Raw genomic sequence first — 25458 nt, forward strand, 5'->3', positions numbered from 1 at the left:
CCCCCCCCCCCGCAGCCACTGGCCCAGTCCTGCTGCTAATCCCCTAACCCCAAAGGAGCACTGGGAGGGCGTGCGAAGGTGGGTGGCACGTGGCCCCAGCGCCAAGAAGGCAGGCGGCCCTGGACTGCCGGGAAGGCGGGCGGCCCTGGCCTCCCTGGCCCCAGACTGCTGGGAAGGCGGCCAGCCCTGGCTTCGGACCGCCCGGAAGGGGCCAAGTATCAGTCAGAGGGATGTCCCTCATTCTTTTAACATATCAGTCAGAATGCACTTCTGATGTAAATTACACAGGAATTGGAATTTACAATAAGTTTTCCATTGACTGGGCAAAGGACATTATAAATAAAATCTTCCAATGAAATTAGTAGTAGGGTGGAGCTTCTATCTAATGACATATCCACTTAGCAAATGAAGGTGGGCTTGGAGAACAGGTAGGCATACTCGTGCTAGCTCCTAGTACAGGTAACAGTACAGTACAACTTCAGAGTTACGAAGACCAGAGTTATGAACTGACCGGTCAACCGCACACCTCATATGGAAGCGGAAGTATGCAATCAGGCAGCAGCAGAGACAAAAAAAAAAAAGGCAAATACAGTATAGTACTGTGTTAAACGTAAACTACTAAAAAAAATAAAGGGAAAGTTTTAAAAGAAGATTTGACGAGGTAAGGAAACTATTTCTCTGCTTATATCGTTTAAAGATGGTTAAAAGCAGCATTTTTCTTCTGCATAGTAAAGTTACAAAGCTGTATTAAGTTAATGTTCAGTTGTAAACTTTTGAAAGAACTCATAACTCTGAGGTTCTACTGTAGTAATGAAAAAAGAACAGGAGTACTTGTGGCACCTTAGAGACTAACAAATTTATTAGAGCATAAGCTTTCATGGACTACAGCCCACTTCTTCTATATGCATCCGAAGAAGTGGGCTGNTGTAGTAATGAAGGCGTGGCAGCACACATTTCAGCACAGACTAACTGCCCCAGTACAAGCCCATCAGGAACTCTGGGTATGTACTTGGGTTGTTAGCATGCAGTGAAGTCCTTGCTGCCATGTCTTCACTATTAACCATGCTAGCTAGATTAAAGAACTATTCACAGTACAATCTAAGTAAAGAGCTTTTTTTAACTGTTTGTATACCCTTTTAAAATAAATCAATCAAAAATCCTAGATTGCTTTTAGACTCCAGTAGAGCTTTCATACATAAGAACATAAGAATGGCCATACTGGGTCAGACCAAAGGTCCATCCAGCCCAGTATCCTGTCTTCCAACAGTGGCCAATGCCAGGTGCCCCAGAGGGAGTGAACCTAACAGGTAATGATCAAGTGACCTCTCTCCTGCCATCCATCTCCACCCTCTGACAAATAGAGACTAGGGACACCATTCCTTACCCATCCTGGCTAATAGCCATTAATGGACTTAAGCTCCATGAATTTATCTAGTTCTCTTTTAAACCCTGTTATAGTCCTAGCCTTCACAACCTCCTCAGGCAAGGAGTTCCACAGGTTGATTGTGCGCTGCGTGAAGAAGAACTTCCTTTTATTTGTTTTAAACCTGCTGCCTATTAATTTCATTTGATGAGCCCTAGTTCTTGTATTATGGGAATAAGTAAATAACTTTTCCTTATCCACTTTCTCCACATCACTCATGATTTTATATACCTCTATCATATCCCCCCTTAGTCTCCTCTTTTCCAACCTGAAAAGTCCTAGCCTCTTTAATCTCTCCTTATATGGGATCTGTTCCAAACCTCTAATCATTTTAGTTGCCCTTTTCTGAACTTTTTCTAATGCCAGTATATCTTTTTTGAGATGAGGAGACCACGTCTGTACGCAGTATTCAAGATGTGGGCGTACCATGGATTTATATAAAGACAATAAGATATTCTCCGTCTTATTCGCTATCCCTTTTTTGATGATTTCTAACATCCTGTTTGCCTTTTTGACTGCAGTTGCACACTGCGTGGACGTCTTCAGAGACCTATCCACGATGACTCCAATTACTTTTTCTTGATTAGTTGTTGTTAAATTAGCCCTCATCATATTGTATGTATAGTTGGGGTTATTTTTTCCAATGTGCATTACTTTACATTTATCCACATTACATTTTATTTGCCATTTTGTTGCCCAATCACTTAGTTTTGTGAGATCTTTTTGAAGTACTTCAGAGTCTGCCTTGGTCTTAACTATCTTGAGCAATTTAGTATATTTGCAAACTTTGCCACCTCACTTTTTATCCCTTTCTCCAGATCATTTATGAATAAGTTGAATAGGATTGGTCCTAGGACTGACCCTTGGGGAACACCAGTAGTTACCTCTCTCCATTCTGAAAATTTACCATTTATTCCTACCCTTTGTTCCCTGTCTTTTAACCAGTTCTCAATCCATGAAAGGATCTTCCCTCTTATCACATGACAACTTAATTTACCTAAGAGCCTTTGGTGAGGGACCTTGTCAAAGGCTTTCTGGAAATCTAAGTACATTATGTCCACTGGATCACACTTGTCCACATGTTTGTTGACTCCTTCAATGAACTTTAATAGATTAGTAAGGCATGATTTCCCTTTACAGAAATCATGTTGACTTTTGCCTAACAAATTATGTTCTTCTATGTGTCTGACAATATTATTCTTTGATTGTTTCAACTAATTTGCCTGGTACTGACGTTAGACTTACTGGTCTGTAATTGCTGGGATCACCTCTAGAGCCCTTTTTAAATATTGGCGTTACATTAGCTGTCTTCCAGTCATTGGGTACAGAAGCCGATTTAAAGGACAGGTTACAAACCATAGTTAGTAGTTCCGCAATTTCACATTTGAGTTCTTTCAGAACTCTTGGGTGAATGCCATCTGGTCCCGGTGACTTGTTATTGTTAAGTTTATCAATTAATTCCAAAACCTCCTTTAGTGACACTTCAATCTGTGACAATTCGCCCAGTGGCAATCCGGGTCTACGGCAGCATTTCGGCGGCGGGAGGCCCTTCAGTGCTGCCGAAGACGTGGAGCAACTGAAAGGTCCCCCGCCGCCGAAATGCTGCCGAAGACCCGGACCGCCGCCGGGTGAGTACAAGCACCGCAGGCAGGGCCGGAATCGGGCCCTGCGCCCCAAAGAGGGCCCCACAACGTCCTGAAGGAGCTGCCGCCGAAGTCCCGCCGCTGTCTTCAGCGGCAGCTCAATCACTGTCTTTGGCGGCATTTCGGCGGAGGGTCCTTCCTCCACAGCAGCGATTTAGCTGCCGTCGAAGACAGTGGCGGGACTTTGGCGGCAGCTCCTTCGAATTGGGTCCTGCGGTGCCTAAAGCCGACACTGGCCGCAGCTCCCCCGCTTTGCCCCAGGCCCCCTGAATCCTCTGAGCGGCCCTGCTCAGGTTTGGGAATCTCCCTAACCTAATCCTCAGCCGTGAAGACTGAAGCAAAGAATTCATTTCGTTTCTCCACAATGACTTTATCATCTTTAAGTGCTCCTTTTGTATCTCGATCGTCCAGGGGCCCTACTGGTTGTTTAGCAGGCTTCCTGCTTCTGATATACTTAAACATTTTGTTATTACCTTTTGAGTTTTTGGCTAGCTGTTCTTCAAACTCCTTTTTGGCTTTTCTTATTACATTTTTACACTTAATTTGGCAATGTTTATGCTCCTTTCTATTTACCTCACTAGGATTTGACTTCCACTTTTTAAAAGATGCCTTTTTATCTCCCACTGCTTCTTTTACATGGTTGTTAAGCCACGGTGGCTCTTTTTTAGTTCCTTTACTGTGTTTTTTAATTTGGGGTATACATTTAAGTTGGGCCTCTATTATGGTGTCTTTGAGAAGTGTCCATGCAGCTTGCAGGAATTTCACTCTAGTCACTGTACCTTTTAATTTCTGTTTAACTAACCCCCTTGTTTTTGCATAGTTCCCCTTTCTGAAGTTAAATGCCACAGTGTTGGGCTGTTGAGGCGTTCTTCCCACCACCGGAATGTTAAATGTTGTTATATTATATTATATTATGGTCACTATTTCCAAGCGGTCCTGTTATAGTTACCTCTTGGACCAGATCCTGAGCTCCACTCAGGACTAAATCCCAGAGTTGCCTCTCCCTTTGTGGGTTCCTGTACCAGCTGCTCCAAGAAGCAGTAATTAAAAGTATCGAGAAATTTTGTCTCTGCATTTCGTCGTGAGGTGACATGTTCCCAGTCAATATGGGGATAATTGAAATCCCCCACTATTACTGAGTTCTTTATTTTGATAGCCTTTCTAATCTCCCTTAGCATTTCATCATCACTATCACTGTCCTGGTGAGGTGGTCGATAATAGATCCCTAATGTTATATTCTTATTAGAGCATGAAATTACTATCCATAGAGATTCTATGGAACATGTGGATTCACTTAAGATTTTTACTTCATTTGATTCTACATTTTCTTTCCTGTATAGTGCCACTCCCTCCCCTTCCAACCCCCCCACCCCCACCTCCCACAACCTGTTCTGTCCTTCCAATATATTTTGTACCCTGGAATCATTGTGTCCCATTGACTGTTCTCATTCCACCAGGTTTCTGTGATGCCTTTTATATCAATATCCTCCTTTAACACGAAGCACTCTAATTCACCCATCTTATTATTTAGACTTCTAGCATTTGTGTACAAGCACTTTAAAAACTTGTCACTGTTTATTTGTCTGCCCTTTTCTGATGTGTCGGATTCTTTTTTATGTGAATGTTTCTTGTCTGATCTGGCCCCTACTTTATCCTTTTTCATCATCTCCTCCTGACTAAAACCTAGAGAATCTCTATCAATAGACTCTTCCTCTGCTTCCATTGACTGCTCTACTTCCGTGGGCCTTTCATCCTCCTCAACAACGCAGGGACTGTCTGACCAGAGGTGGGACAAATCTACAGTGTCCCAGAAAGCCTCATCAACATACCTCTCTGCATCCCTTAGCTCCTCCAGTTCTGCCACCCTGGCCTCCAAAGCCCGAACACGGTCTCTGAGGGTCAGGAGCTTCTTACACTGAATGCACACATACGCCACCCACCCACAGGGCAGGTAATCATACATGCTGCATTCAGCGCAATAAACTAGATAGCCCCCACTCTGCTGCTGGGCTTCTGCCTGCATTCTGTCCTACAGCTACCTAGATTAATGAAAGGGTTTTGTTTAAATCAAAAAGTTTTGAATATATTGAATATTTTGAATTGTTTCTTTTGAGTGTGTATCAATGAATAATTCATTATTTTTGTATTCACCATGCACATTACAACCTACTTTTAACTCTTATTCAGAGTCCGTTTTTTTCCTTATAACCTGATATAGTGGTATATATCATCACAGTGCTTACTGCAGCAAGTTGGACATTCAGGTAGTGTTTCTAATGGTCCCTTCTGGCCTTAAGATCTATGAAAATAAACTCTATGTATAATATGTATAATACTTTATCATAGCAAAATACCATACTACATATAGTTTTTTGTTTTTTTAAACATATAGGGTCGCAAACTCTAAACTTAACAATTTTTCTCGCCTGGAACCAACACTTCAACTCCTTGGTGTGCAGTTTGACCAAAATGAGGCCCAAAATATCATGACTGAACAGCATGGGGCTGCAACCAAGCTTTTGTATCAACTGTATGTTGCCCTAGAAAAAAAGAAAAAGGCGGGGCTCACAGGAGTAGCCATGGAAGCAATGAGACCTGCAGCACCTGCAAAGCTCCAGGGCATTGAGAGTGAGTTGTATCGAGAGGTAGGTTAATTAAGTTTGTCATATACATCACTAGATAATCAACAGACTAAAATGCAGCACATTTACGTATACCTTTTGGGTAACAAAAAAAAATCCAAAAACATTCAGCTCATTTAACTCAACTTTCTATTCGACATAGAGTACCTATCTGAAGCGTTTGTGACAGATGCTTAGTTTTCCATCCCCTTCATTGATTCATAGGCAGGCCAATCAGCTTCAAGATTCTCTGTTTCCTTGCTTTGCCTCTTTCCATTTGTTGGCTACTTTCTTCCCCAGGCTTCTTTATTGCCTCAAAGGAAATAACAGCACAGGCCAGTAGTTTTACAGCAGCTGCCATATTATTCTTCTCGGCAGTACAGTTTGCATGCTGAAATTGCGCAAAGAGCAGAAGACTGAGAAGAGGGTTAGCGGTGTAGGTCCTGCCAGAGTACACACTCCCTGATCTCATTAGTCGTGCTCTCTGAGAGCAGGCCACATGAGGGTGAGCAATTTTGAATAAGCTGTATGTTGTGAATCAAATTTATCCCTTGTTTATATGCTGTTTGGTGACACAAAATCAGACATAGGTCTCCACTGGCAGAATGATCCTCAAAGAGAGTGGGAGCAGCCATAATATCCCTTCACCAGGAGGTTGTATGTGGATAGCACAAACCGAAAAGGGAAAAGAGGTGCAGCTACAGTAACAAGGAACACCTGATTCAGCATTTCCTGCAACTGACTGAATTCATCTGTTCAAATACCATTTGCCATCCTGTAATTTACAACTCTCTACGTCAATTTCAGCAAATCCGGCAATTTTTCTGAAAAAAATAAAATAAAAAAATTCCTGTATATCTAGCTGTTCTGCGAACATCAGTTTATGGGATGTGTCTATTCAAAACTATTTTCTTAAATGTCCCTTTAGGACAGTTTTGAGTTTTGGAGGTACAATAGTTTAATGTTTAAGTGGTTAAATGTAATGTTTGTGTTACTGTTTAACTGGTTAAATGTAATGTTTGTGTTACTCTTTCTAACTCTGAGATATCTTGAAACATTATTTCATCATAGCGTCTTAGAAACCTAATGCCACGGCAGACTGACTTGAGACTGCAGCAGGTTTCAGAGCATTTTGAAATGAAATCTAAGCACATGGAAAATAAAATAGCTCATATACAGTTTGCAGAACAACAGAAAGTTAAAAAAATCCAGGAGGAGCAAAGAGCCCAAGACATTGAAAAGGTGAAAAGCCAATTTATTTTTTCATACCAAGAATCCAATCCTGCAGATGTTTACTTATGTAAGCTTTAAGTGTTCTATTAGTCCTGTTGAAGCCATTAATTCCCTTTATATTGCTCCACACATACATATTGATGGAAAAGCAGAAAAAAGTCTAACACTCTTGACAAACATAAAGATGTGGCTGTGTAACCAATAGTATTTTATAAATCACTTAAAATATTAATATTTACATACATCAGGACAATAAAGTGATTGATGTGTTTGTATATTGCCATGACAGAAGTGGATTGTTAGGAATAAGGATAAAGGGCAAACGCCACAATCACATGAAAAGTTGTAATATCCAAATATGACACACAACGTGAAGAGTCTTACTATGATTATAAAGTGGGTCTTATCAGTATAAGAAAAATAAGAAAAGAAAGTAAACTATCCTTACCCATCTAAATATTCTTCGCCAAAATATGTAAATGACATTTAAAATACCTTTAAAATAAAAACACGCTTCTCTTATCTTTGATATAATGCTCCCTTTTGGGGTTGACTTTTTTGTTTAATCTCAGGAGGTAAATTGCTTTTTCCACCCAACCTCAAACTCTTACCCAGGTATACCTAATCTACTGTAGTCTGCTTGATGGTGACACTTTGGTATCTTTCACACCTCCTGACCCACTGGTGCAGCTTCACCTCTTTCCTGCTATATATTCACAATTGATGGCCAAAAGCTTGGATCTGAAGATAGCTTCAACAATTTTTCAAAAAGGCACCAGAGAATTGGTGCTTGACTGTATTTGGAATGCGACTCAGAAATGTCACTTGGGTTACTTGTCGCGTCTAAAGAGGAAAAAAAGTAAATTTTAGAAGAGAATAGGAAGCCTTTCAACGTACTGTTTTCCCTCTATTCAGAGCAGCACTTCAATATCATTGGGGGGTGCAGTTCTTCAGTCCTTTATCAATCAGTTGTTGAATGAGGAGTATTAATTTCAGATTCAACTTTTAGTATTTTATCCAATTTAATGTTAAAAGCCTTTTGAGAGAGAGGACTAAGGATGGTGGAAGGGGAAAGCAGAAGAGACAAAAAAACCTGCAAAAAAGCAGAGGAGACATAGGGAAAATGGTGAGGGTCCGTGCAACTTTCTCTCAGAGAAAGAAGAGAAATGAAAAAAGGGAAATGTTAACACATGCAATTGTCAGTGAAACAAGAAAGTCTTTAATTATTATATTACCAGTTTTTAATTTTAAAAATATACATATTGCAAATTTTGGTTATTAAAAAATCCTCCATCTGACAGATCAGTAATTATGTTTTGTGGAGGCACACTGGTATTATCTGTAATGGAGTTGAGTAAATAAAAGTAGTGTGACACTGAGGTCTATCCTTCTCCTCTGTGATGGCACAAAATGGGGAAGGGCCACAGAGTAGTGCACCCTCAGAGTGGTGGGGAGGGAAGACTTGTGGCTGTGAGCACTTGGGAGTGCAGGGTTGACAGTGTTACAAGCTGCTGTGGGTGCCTATCTGCACAAGGAGGGGATGAGGTGAAGACCCTGATCCCAGTACACCAGTAAAGCTGCATAATGAGAGTCCTCGATGCATCTTTGGAGGAACATACCAAGGGACATTTCTTTGTGTACTATTCTCCACCGCTACCAGCCCCAGGAGGCATTATGCATTGTGAAGACATACACCTTCTGATACTGCTGTTTGAATAGTATACCTCCCTCTCCCAACATGGACCAACCACATGCAAAGCCATAGTGTGCTAGGATGTTGCTATGACTGTTGATCAGTTAGAAAGTTAGTTTACAAGATCAGTTTTTGGCCCAAAGAAAAGATTGTTTCACATGCATATAGGGGACTGACAAATCAGGGGAACTCAAAATATAGTCATTAAGACTTAATTATACACAACATGTAGAGATGGACTTCTTGATTTCATTTTTTTTAATGTTTTACTTTTTGAAAAATGGTTTAATCATAAGTTTTTATAGCACTATATGCAAGATTGGAACTTGTTTGTTCAAGTACTTTCTGCTTATAAGAATTATTCTATGGATGAATTACAATACTTGTATAGTATATTTTACATACATTCAAGTAACTGAACAGATTTGTACTGGATGTTCAGCATCGTAAAGGAAGAAGGAGACAAAATGAAATAATGGCCAGGATTCAAGCAGCTATTATACAGATTCCAAAACCACCACTAAACCGTACCTTGAAAGCTACTGAAGCCCAAAAATTGTTAAAAAAGAAAAAAGAAGCAGAGGTAAGTGTTAACTTTATTACTTTAAGTTTTAGTAACACTAAATTTTGCAAAGCAAGCAAACTCATAGTAGAAATCTACTGTTAGAAATGGCACTGTTGATTTAACTGATTTCAACAATTACATCAGCATAAAACTGGCCTAATGCAGTAGTGAATTTGGCCCAGTAACCTCTAAGGGCTTGATCCTGCCTACTTTACTTAGGGAAATCTCCCATTGACATCAATGAGAGTTCTTTCAGAGTAAGTAGTACAGAACCAGGCCTTAAATTAATCCTTGGTAATATTTTAGGATCCACTCTAGCCACATTGAAGTCAGTGGAAAAATTCCTGTCGACTTTAATGGAAGTTGTATCAAGCCCTTAGTCATTTCCTTATGATTTGTGACTGTTGTACTTCTGCATTGTAATTTATTAACTCTTTTACAATATGCTATCATTGTAGCAAAAGTGTCTTTGACAACAACAAAAACACTAGTAAGATTTAAAACTGTTAGCTGTCTCATATCAAAGCAAGGAAGACTGAAGATACTTTTGCTGGATTCTCTTATGTTACACTACTGTATGTAATACATTTAAAGCTTTTTGGAGAGTGCTTCCCATTTAGAAATTTGGATCATGTTGTACTTAGAACTAAGTGGGCCAAATTCTACCCTGACTCACATTCTGTACAACCAGATCTAGTTGAGAACTTTGAAGGCGGCGGGAGGGGGAGGGAAGAGAGATAATTTAGTTAGTCCTATTCTCTTTTGGAATTTACCAAATGAGTTGGGTTACACAGGGTGTAAAATAAGACTAAATTTGGGCTACTGAATCCAAATTACAACATACTTTGCAAAGAACAGTATACTTAAAAAACCCTGAATGAACTCTTCACCGGGCTTGAACTGACTTTACTCAGTAGTCTAGCAGACCATATTGTGCAGAGTGGAAGACTGCAAAGCTCCAGATGCTGTCTTTACAATGGGTTGACTTGTATGTAGGAAAAGAGGAAAATACAGTGAAGTGAGTATGTAGGAGCTTGTCTTCTGTCACCCTGGACTAGCTGATACGTAATATGTTCTCAATATAATTTATTCTAAGGCATTAAATTACATTAAAAATTCTCTGTATAATAGTTACAGTACAGATACAAAAATGGTTAATAGTTGAATCCATCTTTTGTGGTTTTAGGGAAGGTAAGACAATTGAAATGTCTGTGCTGTTTCTCTAGGATGTATACATGGAAATTAAGAAGTTTGAGAAGTTTATGAGGAAAGAGAGCCCTTCTTCTAGTAGCACCCAAGTCACTGACAGGTAATGTTTGCACCAAGTTGACATCAAAGAAACTGTAGTCACTGGGGAAAAAAAAGAAATATCCACTAGTTTTGTGGTTCTATTAATGAAACTGTTCACCCCCATCAACTGTTTTTCATTTTTATTTTAAAGTATACCTCATTTTCTACTTTTAAATTTTGCAGTCAGACAAAGAGAGATTAATATCCCTAAAGAGCCTTTCTCAGTTGTTTATAACTTTCTCAAACTTTCTCCTTTTTAGGCTTGTGTTTTCCAGGTCTTGTCTCAATGAATGTTTGGAAAGTTTGAGTACATTTTTTTTTTTAAAGTAGCCCACATTTTTTCTCTCAAAAAGCTTTAAAGTAGAAACTTAATGTTTGTACACAAGTAATCTGTAAATTGGATATGTGCCTTCCCATGATACTGTGATGATCTGTTTTGTTTTGGCCAACTGGTAAGAGTTTAAAATATCATATACATCATGTATTCACACTGACTTTAAAAAAAAGTAGTTGTATTAACAATCTTACAATGTCCCGTTGTCACTGTGCATTATGTGTGAAGATGCATAAAGACTGAGATCTTTCACTGTGTACATTGAAGCCTCAATCCTGCACAGACTTACACACACACTTACTTACTTGAAGCTGATGTAAAGTTAAGTGAATGCATTAGTCTGTGGACAATTGGGGCTTGAATGAGGTAGGGCTACTTATGAGTGTACATGAACTCTTGCCTCACTGAAGTTCTGATCCTGCAAACACTTAAGCATGTGTTTAACTTTGCAAATGTGAGTTGTCCCAGTGAAGTCAATGAGACTGCTCACATGCATTAGGTTACAGGGATGAGTTCAGCTAATTTATCCATTAGTTCCCCCTGTTTTCTTGGGTGAAGAATTCCTTAAACGTGATAGATTAAGATTCATGTTTCCAGATTTCATACTTATGCGATATTTTATGCACATGAGTATCCCATTTTTAATTTTTAGTTGATTTTTTCCAAAACTTATATTTTTCACCTGAGAACAACTTTTTGTGTTATTAAGACAGAGGAGAGCTGTTTCAGGCTATCTAATTCTTGATTTTAATCATTGTATTTCGCACTAGTCATCTGAAGATGTTTTTCAACATGAACTTCTTCCTCTAATTTGGCCACGCAAGGAGCTTCCAATTTCATATTGCTAGAACCTTAATGCCTACATAAAATAGCTATAGAAGCAGGTGCTCAGATATTGCCATGATGAGCACAGGTACAAGAACCTATGTAGAATAGAACAGAATAAAATAGAAACAGCAGATGATTTGTCTGGTTGAGAAACTGTTTGTAATGGGCATCAAGAAGCCCTGGAAGAAAGACACCTGCTGTTGGTATGCCTCACCTGTGCTTTAGCAGGAGACTGAAAATAATATAAAGTGGCTTCAAGAGCCACTCAGTGCCTTTCTTCTTGGGATGCTTACATTTTTCTGGTATGGGTTTTAGATTGAGGAAACATAAAATACCTCTCAAACACATAACACACCACTTGAACAGCTATACGATAAAACCAACATAAATTAAAGCTGCACTGTGTATATTAAGCAGAATATTTTCTTTTTTAATTAATTCCACTCCCAACCCACTAAAGATATAGGCACTCTGCCTATTTTAAAAAAGCAAACAGACTTACAAAAACAATATACTGGTTTCAAAGAGATGATAAAAGCTCGTTCCCCAAAGTCAGAACTTAGGAGCAACTGGCCCATCAGGGAGGAGGCAGCAGCAGCCTGTTTCAGAGCAGCAAAGATCTTTGTCTTTTGCCTTGATATTACTGCTGGTGACCAGAGTGGAAGGGGCAGAGCAGGGAGGCAGCAACTTTATCACTGTAAAACAGTATGTAATCTTCAAGTGATTAATCCACAAGGATTCCACTCGGTGTTCATGCATTCCAGGCACACAAGACCAGGTTCTTTTGGCCAGCAGGGTCTGTTGGGGCCATGCCTGCTCCCTTCATTCCCTCGCCCCGGAGGTCATGAAGAACTGAGTGTCCCAACCGTCCATCAGTTCCTTTTTAGCACCTGTGGGAGCAAGATGGGACCCCTGCACTGTGCACCTGCTTCTCTGCACATTGTGTGAATTTAGGGTTAATTGTTAGTCTTGCTGCCCATTGGCAACACAAATAATAATAATAAAAAATCTTATTGTAGTCAGGTTTTGCTTTTCAGCTAGAATCACCCTGTAGTCGTGTCAAGTATCGGGGTAGCCGTGTTAGTCTGTATCCACAAAAACAACAAGGAGTCCGGTGGCACCTTAAAGACTAACAGATTTATTTGGGCATAAGCTTTTGTGGGTAAAAAACCTCACTTCTTCACATGCATCATTCATGCACCTGTATTCGTGGGCACTAGCAAAATGGCAGAAGCAAAATCTCTGGGGTTTAAGACCTGTGTCTGATGTGAGGCTTCAGTGCCACTTAACAATAGACACTCTAGGTGCCTATTTTGTTTAAGAGAGGGACGTATTTAGGGTGACTAGCTGTCCCAATTTTATAGGGACAGTCCTGATTTTGGGGTCTTTTTCTTATATAGGTTCCTATTACCCCCCACCCCCATCCCGACTGTCCACACTTGCTCTCTGGTCACCCTAGACATATTCCTGAACAATGCACCGTATATCACTTCTTCTCTAAACAGACTCAAAAAGTGAGAGAAGTCTTCCTAAAATTGTTCCTTGTGGTGTACTATATGTAAGCCTCCTTGGACACCAAAAGGAGGGAGGCAGTTCGACCTCAGTCAGTCTTTCTCCATGAGCCCCCGGTTGAGTCAAGATTCCACCCAAAGCTAAACGACCAAGAGGCCCCAGTCATCTGCCGCCTCCTTGCTTCAGTGACCTCTGATAGGGTAGGAAGAAGCACTACTCCTGAGCTGAGCTGAAGAATAGGTCACCTTCTGAGTTGAGGCACAAGACTTAGAAGTCTTAGTAGTCTCAGCTCAATAGTGCAGGAGCAGAAAATAGTCTGAGATGGTCCCTCTAGCACCCCAGTACTGACTGTTAAGAGTGCTGGCAGTACCCACTAAACCTGCAGGCCCTATCTCTCTCAGTACAAATCCCATGGTACTGTATAGGCAACCTTGGAAGCATGTTTCTCAGTGCCCAGTGTATCAGTACCTACTATGTTGGTATCCATGGCACATATGGTATGAGTGATTTATTTTTGGGCCCAGTACCAGAGTCTACTTTCCTTCAAAGGTTTAGGGTGGTGAGAACTAAGCCCACTAGCCACAGAAAGTTAAGGAGGTATCTTTGGTACCAATTCACCCCCTACCAGTTAAGGAAAGCACAACAAAGCCAGGGAGCTCCTGACAGGATGGCCCCTCCCTCGTGTAGTCCTTTTCTTTGAACCCAGTGGGTATAATAGAAACTGCTCCCCTTCCCACCCTACTTTTCTTCCTTAGATAGCATGATAGAAATCAGGAAGAGTCTCTGGAAAGGTATCTGTCTATGGTAGGAAACAACTTAGGTTTCACAGGGAACATCCTTCTTGGTATTTCTCCCCCATTGTCAGTCCCTCGCCCTAGTACTCATATCTTATCAACCTTATTCCTCCTGGCAGAGACTTTAGCTATACAAGCCTTGTGGTCCTACTACACTGCGCTTTAGGAAAGGGCTGTGAAGATGGGTCCTCTAGGCCTGCCTAGAGAGGCTACATGGAAGCAGCCAATCAGAGCCCAGCAGGCTCAGATCAGAAGTGGTGCAGGCGAAACCTCACAAACCCTTGGACATCATGTACCCCTGTGTACCTGGCAGGCTCACCATGCCTGTAAACAAAGGATGGTTGGAACCTCAGAAGACCTGCAGCACACACCAGCATCCATTTGGCCACATTCAAGTGAGCTGACAGGATGTACCAAGTCCACTAGATCTCAGGCAGCCTCTGCTGCCTGTTTGAAGAATGTCCTTAATTCTGAAATCTGTAGGGGAGCTAATGGACACTACATTTACAAGATACTACTGTTTGGTAGACTCTTTGAGACTGATCTTCTTTGGTAGGGCTGTCATGCAGTCACTATTTAAGTAAGTCCCCTACTACCCACCTCCAAGTAGACAACTGCTTGTTAGTCACCAAGAGTGGAATCCATGTGGACAATCACTCGAAGAAAAAAGAATGGTTGCTAGCCTTACAGTAAATGGTGGTTCTTTGAGACGTGTTTTCCATTTTGATTCCATGACCCACCCTCCTTCCCCAATCCTGTGTAGTCCTAATCCTCTGGGATTCTTTACTGGCCAAGGAATGGTTGGGCCTGCTAAGCCCTCAAATGGAGGACACAAGGACATTTAGGGTGCAGGTGTGGACCTAACTGACACTGGTGGCCAAAATAATCCAAACTCATGTGCATGTGGTTCATGTGCACCAAGAGTGGAATCCACATTGACAACACCTCTCAAAGTAGCCATTCTTTTGATGTTCAACATGTATTTTCTTAGCAATGTACAGGACACCTTGCAGATACAGGAGTTAGACACAGCAGCTCCAGACACCACAGCCCAGACAACTACTGAATTGTTGAGCACTTATTCAGATGATGAATATATAAGAAAAATTCAAAAACGTCTAGAGGAAGACAGTTTTGCCCGGGAGCAACGAGAAAAGAGACGACGGAAGATGTTAATGGAACAGCTAATAGCCCACGAAGCACAAGAGGTGAGGTATTTGTGCCAATATGCTGTATCGCATGCAGAATGACCACTTTGCAAGTATCTAAATGGAAAAATAAAACAACAAATTGATGTTTAATTGCACCCTAACAGCAGTCTTTAGCTATCAGATTTTTTTTTCCAGAATTACAGAAAGAACTGGACTTTTTATAATTCAAAAAGCTAGAGGTGTCATTTTTATTTCACATTTCTCTTACATGATGGTAGCAGTAAGGGTGATTTACTGCAGTAGTCCTAAGAGGCAAATGTTTTTCTACGGAATGTAATGATGTTAGGGAAGCTGGGAATATCAATTGGGAAGTCGCTGGTGTGCTGGAACTTTGCATGTTTGATCTCAGCCCTCAGGTGACATAACTGTTTTTGGAGTGTTTGAACAAACTATGTTCAGATGTTTTTATTAGGTAAATGGAGAAAAATTGTATCTATAAATATGTAGAGAGAAATAATAATACCAGCTCCTCAACTTGTGAAAGCTGTCATAGTTCAATTGAAGTCAATGAAGCTAAGATGTTTTACACCAGCTGAAGATCTGGCCCCAAAATTTTTTCCCCCCAAAAATGGTTGAACTTAAAAACTTCAAACTTTATACATAGCTAGCTCTCAAGGAGGCGTAGTCACTTGGTAAGTTTAAAACAGATAATAATGAAGTTAAATGATTAAAATCTTCCTTTTGTGCATTCAGGAAAAGTTGTTAAATATTTAGAGCTAGATTGTGACTTTCTAAAGTGGCGGGGGAGGCAAGGATTTCCCAAACCTCTTGCATGGCTGCATTAGAGTTACCCAGATCTTAGATCTGGGCAGTGCTTAATTTGTAATGAAGGAGGTGCTGGGGCTCAAGCAATTTTTTTACTTTCATAATCAATGCAGCAACCCCAGAGGTGCCAGGGCTATGAACTGCCAAGCCTAGAGGTGCCGAGGCTCAGCCCTGGCAAGTCCCTGCACAAATTAAGCATAAGATCTAGGTGCTGGTAAGGGGTAGGGAGCAGACAAAGATGGCTGGCTTTGTGGAGGGGAATGCTGTGTCTCAAAATGGGTTTTGCAGTTACTTCCTTTAATCCCCACAACCCCCTCAGGTTTATTTAGCCTCAGAGTTGGGGTGAGTTTGTTGTCCTTAGTGTGTATGTTTATGGTGTGTTTGCTGCTTGTCCGAAGTATATAGCGTGGTCTCTTTGTTTGGGGGACTTTGTGCTGAGCTAGAGGCCTGCTGGGCAAGGCTGAGAGCGTCTTTGATTCCCATGCCCTTTAGTACTCATCAACCCTTACCGGGGGCAGGGCTACATAGGGAGAACAGAGGTTTAAAAAGCCCACTTCTAAGTGACCAGAGGAGCTAGCGACCAGGAGCAGCTAACCGGGGAGTTTTGCGAAGGAGTTTAGAGTGGGGATGGGGGGGCTAGATTAATATTCTTTAAACTTAAGGCAATAAACACTCCCTATAAAAACAAAACAACAATAAAGGAAAGAGCTGCAGAAGTAAAAAGAGAATGCAGGCAGAAGTCCAGAAACAGAGTTTATTGTACTGAATGCAGCATGTATGATTACCTGCTTTATGGGCCAGGGGCGTACGTGTGCATTCGATGCAAGGAGCTCCTGTCCCTCAGAGACAGTGTACGGGTTTTGGAGACTAGAGTGGCTGAACTGGAGGAGCTAAGGGTGACAGAGCGGTACATAGATGAAACTTTCCAGGACAACGGAAGAGTAGTCCCACCCCCAGTCTGAAGCCTCTGTGCTGTTAAGGAGAATGAAAGTCTCAGGGAAGGAAAACATCAAAGTGGAGTAGAGGGAAATGATCCCATAGTTGGGATCCTCCTTCCAGATGATGTTGTGGTATCTTTTTGCACCGAGGATACCTCTGTGGGGGAGGGAACTCCAGTTATTAGGAAGAGATGGGTAATAATAATGGGGGATTTGATCATTAGGAACATAGATAGCTGGATTTGCAATGACCAGGAGAACCTCATGATGGGGGAGGGATAGCTCAGTGGTTTGAGCATTGGCCTGCTAAACCCAGAGTTGTGAGTTTAATCCTTGAGGGGGCCACTTAGGGATCTGGGGCAAAATCAGTACTTGGTCCTGCTAGTGAAAGCAGGGGGCTGGACTCGATGACCTTTCAAGGTCCCTTCCAGTTCAAGGAGATGGGATATCTCCATTTTTTTTAATTTAATTTTTATTTTTTTATGATGACTTGCCTGCCAGATGCGAAGATTGCAGATCTCTCGAGACATCTTGACAGACATACATGTAGTGCTGGGGAGGAGCCGGTGTTTGTGGTACATGTAGGTAACAATGACATAGGGAAGGATAGGAGGCCAAATTTAGGCTGCTAGGTAAGAGATTGAAGTCCAGGACCTCCATCCCATGATAGCATTCTCTGAAATGATTCCAGTTCCACACACATTATTATTGAGTCTTTTATTTGTATAGTCTCTGTAAAAATCCATTTGGATCTTTTAAAGACAGATTATTTAAAACAATCTGCAGTTGCCCCTATCAGACAGAAGCCATCTTTTTAGAAACTTTCCCTTATCTTATTAATTATTTTTTTGGAGCAAACATCCTCCCTATTTCGTTCCTTCTTTCCTTATAACTCATTACTTTCAAGGCCTTTCTTTCACTTGCTAATTATGGCCTTTCTTTACAACTCATATTTCTTTCACCAAACTTAAGGTAACTTTAATTTTATAGTTTTATATTTATTCTACACTGTTGTATGGGACTAGCCACAGTGCGTGAAGTTAAGCACCTGCATAAGTCTTTGAAGAAGTAGTGCCTTCCCTGTGAAGACCTGAGTTCAGGGTTCTGTGCTTCTCTTTTCACAGTGATGACAATGTAAATAAAACAGCTTAAAACAGCATGAAGCTGTTCCATTCATCTTTAAATTAAAGATGCAGATAGAAATATAGTAATACATGAAATATGTGTAGTAATATACAGGTGTATGGTATGCTACATAAATATAGAATTAATATGTTTGGCCACTGGATGCCAGTGTTGTCCCAAATAGATATAATTTAAGTCTCTTATCATGCATTTCTCAAATAATCACCATTACAAAGCCATCTGTTATTTAAAAACCTATTTTATCTTTTCTACAGTGTCTTGTGATCCTGTGTTTTACTATGGATTTTTAGAAATGCTGCAATATAAAACTGAAGTTATGCTTTTGCGCTGTACATTATTTTAGGTCTCTTTCACATTTATGCTTTGATGGGTTTTAATTCTTCCTAAACTGTGCTACATTTTTTCCTATTAATTGTTGTGTTGAATTTGGTGCTTAAGAAAGGAAGAGGCTACAAGTGTTGATAAAAAGCAGATAAAGTAAGTAAATGCTGTACAAGCCCACATAGTGGGCTTGATCCTGCACCAATTTAAATCCATGGCAGACCCCCACTCTGACTTCAGTCCTGCAGGATCAGACAGTACACTTCAGTTCTGACCGGCAACAAATAGTTTTCTGATTAGGTGGAATGGAGCTAAAATAACACCACTGCACTAATTTTAAATTAAATTGTGATTATACCCAGGTCTGCAGAAATGGCAGCCAACATTTCAAAGGGGAAAGTGCAATAACCAACTATGCTACTGAAACCTCGGGAAACTTGAGAGGTTACTATTTTCGTAGTGGGGGGGGGAGGAATAGCTCAGTGATTTGAGCATTGGGTTAAACCCAGGGTTGTGAGTTCAGTCCTTGAGGGGGTCACTTAGGGATCTGGGGCAAAATCAGTACTTGGTCCTGCTAGTGAAGGCAGGGGGCTGGACTCGATGACCTTTCAAGGTCCCTTCCAGTTCTAGGAGATAGGATATCTCCATTAATTCAATTCAATACATTAACCCTCCTACTCAATCTATATGCTACAGGGATTGGCACCTTAAAATGACTACTTGAATGAAGCCTTAGTAACATAGTAAAATGGCACCTGTGTGATTTATGACTATGTATCATAGAGTGCAATGATTTCAAAATTGTGCCAAACATGAAGAAGACAAATTCATTATTGAGTGTCCTCTGTATATTTGCACTCATGGGATGCACCAGCAGGTGCAGCTCAGTGCCCGTTGGAGCTCTCATGTGTCCCTCCCACCTCTTCTCTCTGCATTTCTGTGTGTTCTGAGGGTGAGACTATAAAAGGGAACATGGTGATCATCTAGTCTGACCATCTGCATAACACAGCCTTTAGAACTTCTCTGAAACAATTCCTGTCTGAACTACAAGAAGTCTCTGAGAAAAATATCTGATCTTGATTAGATTTAAAAATTGCCTGTGATGGAGCATCTGCCATAACCCTTGGTAAATTGTTCCAATGGTTAATTACCTTCACCATTAAAATGTACGCCTTGTTAAAAGATGGTTATTCCATTCAGTTTGAAACACTTCCTCCATCCAAACCCCTCTTCCAGATTCAAGGATTCTCTCACGAAAGCTTGTTAAAATCGGAGATTCAGCCCCTTGAGCAATAGAGGAGGTTCCAAGGGAATTCAGAGGTCAGGGATTCTACTCCAGATATTTTCTGGTATCTGCCCGGTGGGTGGTTGACTGCGCCCCCTACCCCGCCTCTTACCACCCCTGCACCGCTCTCGCCCCACCTCCATTCCACCCCTTCCCCAAAGTCCCTGCCCCACCCTGCCTTTTCCCACCCCATCCCCGCCCCTTCCTGCCTCTTCTCTGCCTCCTCCCCTGAGCGCGCTGTGTCCCTGTTCCTCCCCCACCCTCCTGGAAAGTCCTAAGCACCGCCAAACAACTGTTAGGTGGCAGGGGGGCAGGAAGCACTGGGAGGGAGGGGGAAGAGCAGTGACACGGCGTGCTGGGGGGGGGAGAAGGAGGCAAGGATGGGGGCGCTTAGCTGCTGGTGGGTGCGGAGCACCCGCTAATTTTTCCCCAAGGATGCTCCCGCCCCGGAGCACCCATGGAGTTGGCGCCTATGGAAAGATTCATCTGATATTAGATCTTACAAAGTTCAATGCTTTTATTAGAAGATTCCGTTTCTGCATGTTGACTCTAGTATCCAATATACCCTCCTTTACCTCTTTAGATTAGTTTGTAGCTCGTGATCCAAAGGATTTATGCTTCCCTATCTCTATCAGACCAAGTCGCTGCAGGTATCTCCCTTTCATGGTTGGACAAGAACATTTCCAAATACAAAGTCCTACCCTTTGGCCTGTCTGCTGCCCCTGGGTGATTTACAAAGTGCCTATCTGTGGTAGAGACTCTTTTAAGACAGCAGAGTTTTTCATTTACCCTTGGCTCATCAAAACCTCATAAAAAGATGCCTTTTTCAAAGATATGCATTACACATATTTAAGTGGTTAGAATTCTTGATAAATATGAAAAAAATCCCTTCTGCCTCCTACATAGAGAATCCCTTTTGTAGAAGCAGTTCTTGACTCTCAAGAGGGCAGAGCTTATCTGCTAGAAGACAGATAACTGAAGCTTCAGTGTTCTAAAAGGATGTTGTAATGGGGAGCACTTACCTCTTGAGCACCTCCTGTGTGCAGAACTGTAGGCCTTGTTCTACTCCTGGCACCCCCTGTAGGTTGTCAGTTTCACTTGGCAGTTCTTCAGTGGCTTGACCCTTCAGCCATGTCACATAGTCAAAATGAACCCCTTCTGGGATAGCAAAACTGTATATCTGCTCTGACCAGGGTTTTAAGACCCAGCTCTGGGCCCTTTAAATTCAGCCCTTTGCTTTGGCTTCCAAATTAGCCTTGTCCCATTCTTGGGGTTTACACTACTTCTTCAGTGGTTGGTGTTGGAGCCCAGGCCCACCCACTACTTCAGGTTCCAACTGAGGGAGCCTATAAACAGCAGCCATGTGCCTCTCATTTTGATTAGTTGCTGCTACTTCCTTGGGCCTCCTCCTACCTGGATTCTTTATCTTCATCCCTTACCTTACCTTACCATAGGGTTAAAGTTCTCAGGCCCTCTCTCTCCCAGCTTAAGCAAATGCAGCCAGAACCAAGCTCTGGTTATCCCTCGAGATACGTTGGCCAGAGAGGAGCACCCTTTCTTGCCCTTTGGTCCCAGTCAGGAACTGACCTGCTAAGGCCCTACAGCGCCTTTAATCTGAGCCTGCTGGGCTCTGATTGGCTGCTTCTGTATAGATTCTCTAGGCAGGCCTAGAGGATTCATCTTTTCTGGTCCCTTCCTGAGGCACAGTATAGTAGGATCACAGGGCTTCCAGCAGGGGCCATGAAGGGCCTGATACTCCTTGTCACAGTGCTTTATCAAAATGCTACTTGAAAAGTAACGTTCTATTGAGCACTTATGGGCCTCATGGCTTCAGCCACTTATGTCAGACCTTATGCTTCAGCAGTACATATACTAAAATTGGAATAATACAGAGAATATTAGCATGGCCCCTGAGCAAGGATGACATGCAAATTCATGAAGCGTTCAGAATGAGAACTCTGTAGCATTGGCTGGTATTAAATTACAGACCAGGTACAAATAGTATGTTGACCAGATTGAATATCCCAGAAGAAATACTGCTATCCTTTACAAAGTGGCATCACCATGTAAATGTTCTGAAAGGGGTATCGTTCAATCCTCTTACTCAGTCAGTAACAGTTACCTTTGATGCCTTCAGCAAGAGATGGGGAGCAACAGATTAGCAACTAGAGGTTACTGGAGCTCTCAAGAAAAGAGATCACTAACTTCCTAAAATTGAGAGTAATTTGTTTGGCATTCAAATCTTTTATACATGGCATCAAGAACAAGGTAGTGCCGTTCATCACAGACAATACACTGGCAGTGTACTATGTGAACTCTTTCCAGCTGTGTGAGGATGCAGTCAAGTTATGGGCTTGGTATATCCAGCACAGTGTTTATTTTGGAGCTCTACATGTAGCAGGCAAAGTCAACAGGATAGCAGTTCAACTGAGCAGAGACGTAACCAACTGCATGAATGGTTATTAAAGAAATCGATGACCTATACAGGCTCCCAGACATGGATCTTCTTGTCACCAGACAGAATTTGAAGTGTCTATTCTTTTGCTCATGAGCAGGGAGAGACAGTCTGTCCATATCAGAGTCTTTTCTTGTGAGCTGGTGGAAGGGTCTGTTTTATGCTTTCATAGATTCATAGATTCTAGGACTGGAAGGGACCTCGAGAGGTCATCGAGTCCAGTCCACTGGCCCGCATGGCAGGACCAAATACCGTCTAGACCATCCCTGATAGATATTTATCTAACCTACTCTTAAATATCTCCAGAGATGGAGATTCCACAACCTCCCTAGGCAATTTATTCCAGTGTTTAACCACCCTGACAGTTAGGAACTTTTTCCTAATGTCCAACCTAGACCTCCCTTGCTGCAGTTTAAACCCATTGCTTCTGGTTCTATCCTTAGAGGCTAAGGTGAACAAGTTTTCTCCCTCCTCCTTATGACACCCTTTTAAATACCTGAAAACTGCTATCATGTCCCCTCTCAGTCTTCTCTTTTCCAAACTAAACAAACCCAATTCTTTCAGCCTTCCTTCATAGGTCATGTTCTCAAGACCTTTAATCATTCTTGTTGCTCTTCTCTGGACCCTTTCCAATTTCTCCACATCTTTTTTAAAATGCGGCGCCCAGAACTGGACACAATACTCCAGCTGAGGCCTAACCAGAGCAGAGTAGAGCGGAAGAATAACTTCTCGTGTCTTGCTCACAACACACCTGTTAATACATCCCAGGATCATGTCTGCTTTTTTTGCAACAGCATCACACTGTTGACTCATATTTAGCTTGTGGTCCACTATAACCCCTAGATCCCTTTCTGCCATACTCCTTCCTAGACAGTCTCTTCCCATTCTGTATGTGTGAAACTGATTGTTCCTTCCTAAGTGGAGCACTTTGCATTTGTCTTTGTTAAACTTCATCCTGTTTAACTCAGACCATTTCTCCAATTTGTCCAGATCATTTTGAATTATGACCCTGTCCTCCAAAGCAGTTGCAATCCCTCCCAGTTTGGTATCATCCGCAAACTTAATAAGCGTACTTTCTATGCCAATATCTAAGTCGTTGATGAAGATATTGAACAGAGCCGGTCCCAAAACAGACCCCTGCGGTACCCCACTCGTTACGCCTTTCCAGCAGGATTGGAAACCATTAATAACAACTCTCTGAGTACGGTTATCCAGCCAGTTATGCACCCACCTTATAGTAGCCCCATCTAAATTGTATTTGCCTAGTTTATCGATAAGAATATCATGCGAGACTGTATCAAATGCCTTACTAAAGTCTTAGAATCAAACACATTGAGATACAAGTACATAGCCAATATTTATAAGCCTCAAATACAAAAATGATACACACATACAGACAGCATAATCATAACCAACAAATCATAACCTTGTCATAGACACCTCACTTGACAACCTTTGACCAATATTTGGTGCAACTATAGGACCTTGGTTGCAAAAATGATCTATATGGTCACAGTTCATGTCAATAACGTCACAAGAGCCAAATTGGAGCCATTTGTACCTATCTGATTGTTGATTGCCTCTGTCAGATGGACACTCAGGATTGTTCAGAGAAGTCACAGAATTCATTCCTTGGAACTTTCTGCTAAAAGTTCAGTTCCAGTCAAGGGGAAAGACAACCAGTATCAGAAACAGCTTCCAGAAAATTGAGTTTCTACTCTCAATGCCATCCAATTTGTATCAGAAGAAAAATGGAGTGAGATTACTTATGATATTCATGGTCGTCAAAACTTTCCCGAGGACTAAGACCCAGATAGGTCTTAAGAAAGTGAAACAACTTTGTGGTAAAAGAGAATTTCAAGATGTCACTCACTTCTAAATCAAAAAGATCAGCTGTGTACTCTGGATATAAGGTACTTCAAATGCAAAACTGCAGAAGTTATCTCAGATATATATGTGTAGTATACACACAAAATACTTTAGATCTAAGCAGTTATCAGATTCAATAATATAATAGACACAATTGTGTAATATAGTTATACAGCCTTTGAATGCATGCTTACTCTAATGGATGATGTGCTCATCAAGTACAGCTCATTAATAGGGGTCAGAACAAGATGTCAGCAATCATGCACCAGAAGATGGTAGAGTACCTTTATAAAAGATACATCTTTTATAAGATATGATTTTCAGACAACCAACCACAGCATTCAATTGGCTAAGCATTACTAATCCTATTATTAAGGAACAAAACATGGCATAGTATATGTTGTGCTAGGTGCATTATTTGGTACATAGTTTTGCCAGTTCTCACAGTTTTATCATGAGTTTCATGACAATTGGTGTGTTTCTTAAAGCACCAGCTCCTGGAGTTGTTAGATTCTCAGTGTTAATTTTATTTTTATTTTAAAGGAAGTTTCAAGCCTTCCTGGTTGTGGAGGAAAGCCTGAAAATCTGACTGCAAAAGGCTCAAGCACCCGAAAACAAACCAAAAAAAACCCAAACCTGAAGTTTACACGTTTTTTTATCTCCTTAATTTTAAGTCAATCTCATGATTTTGAGGGGGCCTGGATCATGATTTTTGAATGCTGGGGATTGGCAATACTGGGTACATTGCTTTAGGGGAATTGCTGCAGAACACTAAGGAAATGGTGCTGTCCCAACATGAGGCATACTCAGAAATGTTTCATTATGGTTATAAGGTGATTTTGTGCAAATATTATCTCAAAATTAAATGAAGAAAAATAATTAAATCCTTTGTTTTTAAAATATAATCTTATACTCAGAAGTAGTTTCATCATTCACCAACTAAACAAGGAAATACATTAAAATTGGAAAAAGCTATCTAAAAAACGTAAACTGTGTTTTAAAATCTTTTTTTGAATCTTATTTTCCTGCTCTTGACATTAGCCTCTCCCTATCTCCCTGCTGATCTCTCTCCTAAGGACACAGTTTTTGGGGGGTGGGGTGGTGAGGAAATAGGCCATGCTACATGTGGAGCTACTGAAGGACTTAGGCTGGCTTGGACAGTCAGTTCTGAAATCATCAGACGAGATGGGGCTTTAGCCTATGCGAACAATGTGATTACAGAGCTCTGCTTACATAGGGACCACATGCACCCACATCTCACCAGCCAGTCATAGTGCTATTAATCGTGATAAATGTTCTCTACTCTGATTCTCTTTTCATCCCAGTTTGTATCTCCAATACTTCTTGACTCAATTTCTTGAATTTCCTTTTCTCACAATCACATTCTAGTACTATCCATGAAGGGGTGTTACAAAACTCCATGTAGCTTTACAAAAGGTGAAATTAGGGGTTAGCTACATCTTGGGAAGTTGTTGCAGATAGGCAAGAGGCAATTGGGTTTTTAGGAACATGGAGCCAATTAGGGTCCTGTA

At 41.2% G+C, this 25458-nt stretch overlaps 2 protein-coding genes and 1 non-coding gene across 6 annotated transcripts in view; all 3 read left to right on the top strand.

The window, feature by feature from the left end:
- The window catches only part of LOC117879096 (sperm flagellar protein 2-like), a 60892-nt gene extending 45706 nt beyond the window's left edge, over positions 1–15186 (top strand). Inside the window, exons 2-6 of the mRNA XM_034774051.1 lie at positions 5459–5711; positions 6759–6929; positions 9056–9196; positions 10405–10487; positions 14928–15186. Of these exons, the coding sequence (XP_034629942.1) occupies positions 5459–5711; positions 6759–6929; positions 9056–9196; positions 10405–10487; positions 14928–15186 (907 nt within the window). The remainder of the gene's footprint in view (positions 1–5458; positions 5712–6758; positions 6930–9055; positions 9197–10404; positions 10488–14927) is intronic.
- Positions 15187–21454: 6268 nt separating this feature from the next.
- Positions 21455–21557, top strand: LOC117879689. Its single transcript, XR_004646346.1, has one exon. It is a non-coding gene; the product is annotated as a U6 spliceosomal RNA (small nuclear RNA).
- Positions 21558–23521: 1964 nt separating this feature from the next.
- LOC117879369 (sperm flagellar protein 2-like) overlaps positions 23522–25458 on the top strand; it is a 37197-nt gene continuing 35260 nt past the window's right edge. For all 4 annotated transcript variants that reach the window (XM_034774502.1, XM_034774501.1, XM_034774504.1 and 1 more), the window contains exon 1: positions 23522–23970. The gene's annotated coding sequence lies outside the window, so the exon portion shown is untranslated. The remainder of the gene's footprint in view (positions 23971–25458) is intronic.

The sequence above is a fragment of the Trachemys scripta genome, chromosome 6 (genome assembly GCF_013100865.1).
Source record: "Trachemys scripta elegans isolate TJP31775 chromosome 6, CAS_Tse_1.0, whole genome shotgun sequence".
Lineage (NCBI taxonomy): Eukaryota > Metazoa > Chordata > Testudines > Emydidae > Trachemys > Trachemys scripta.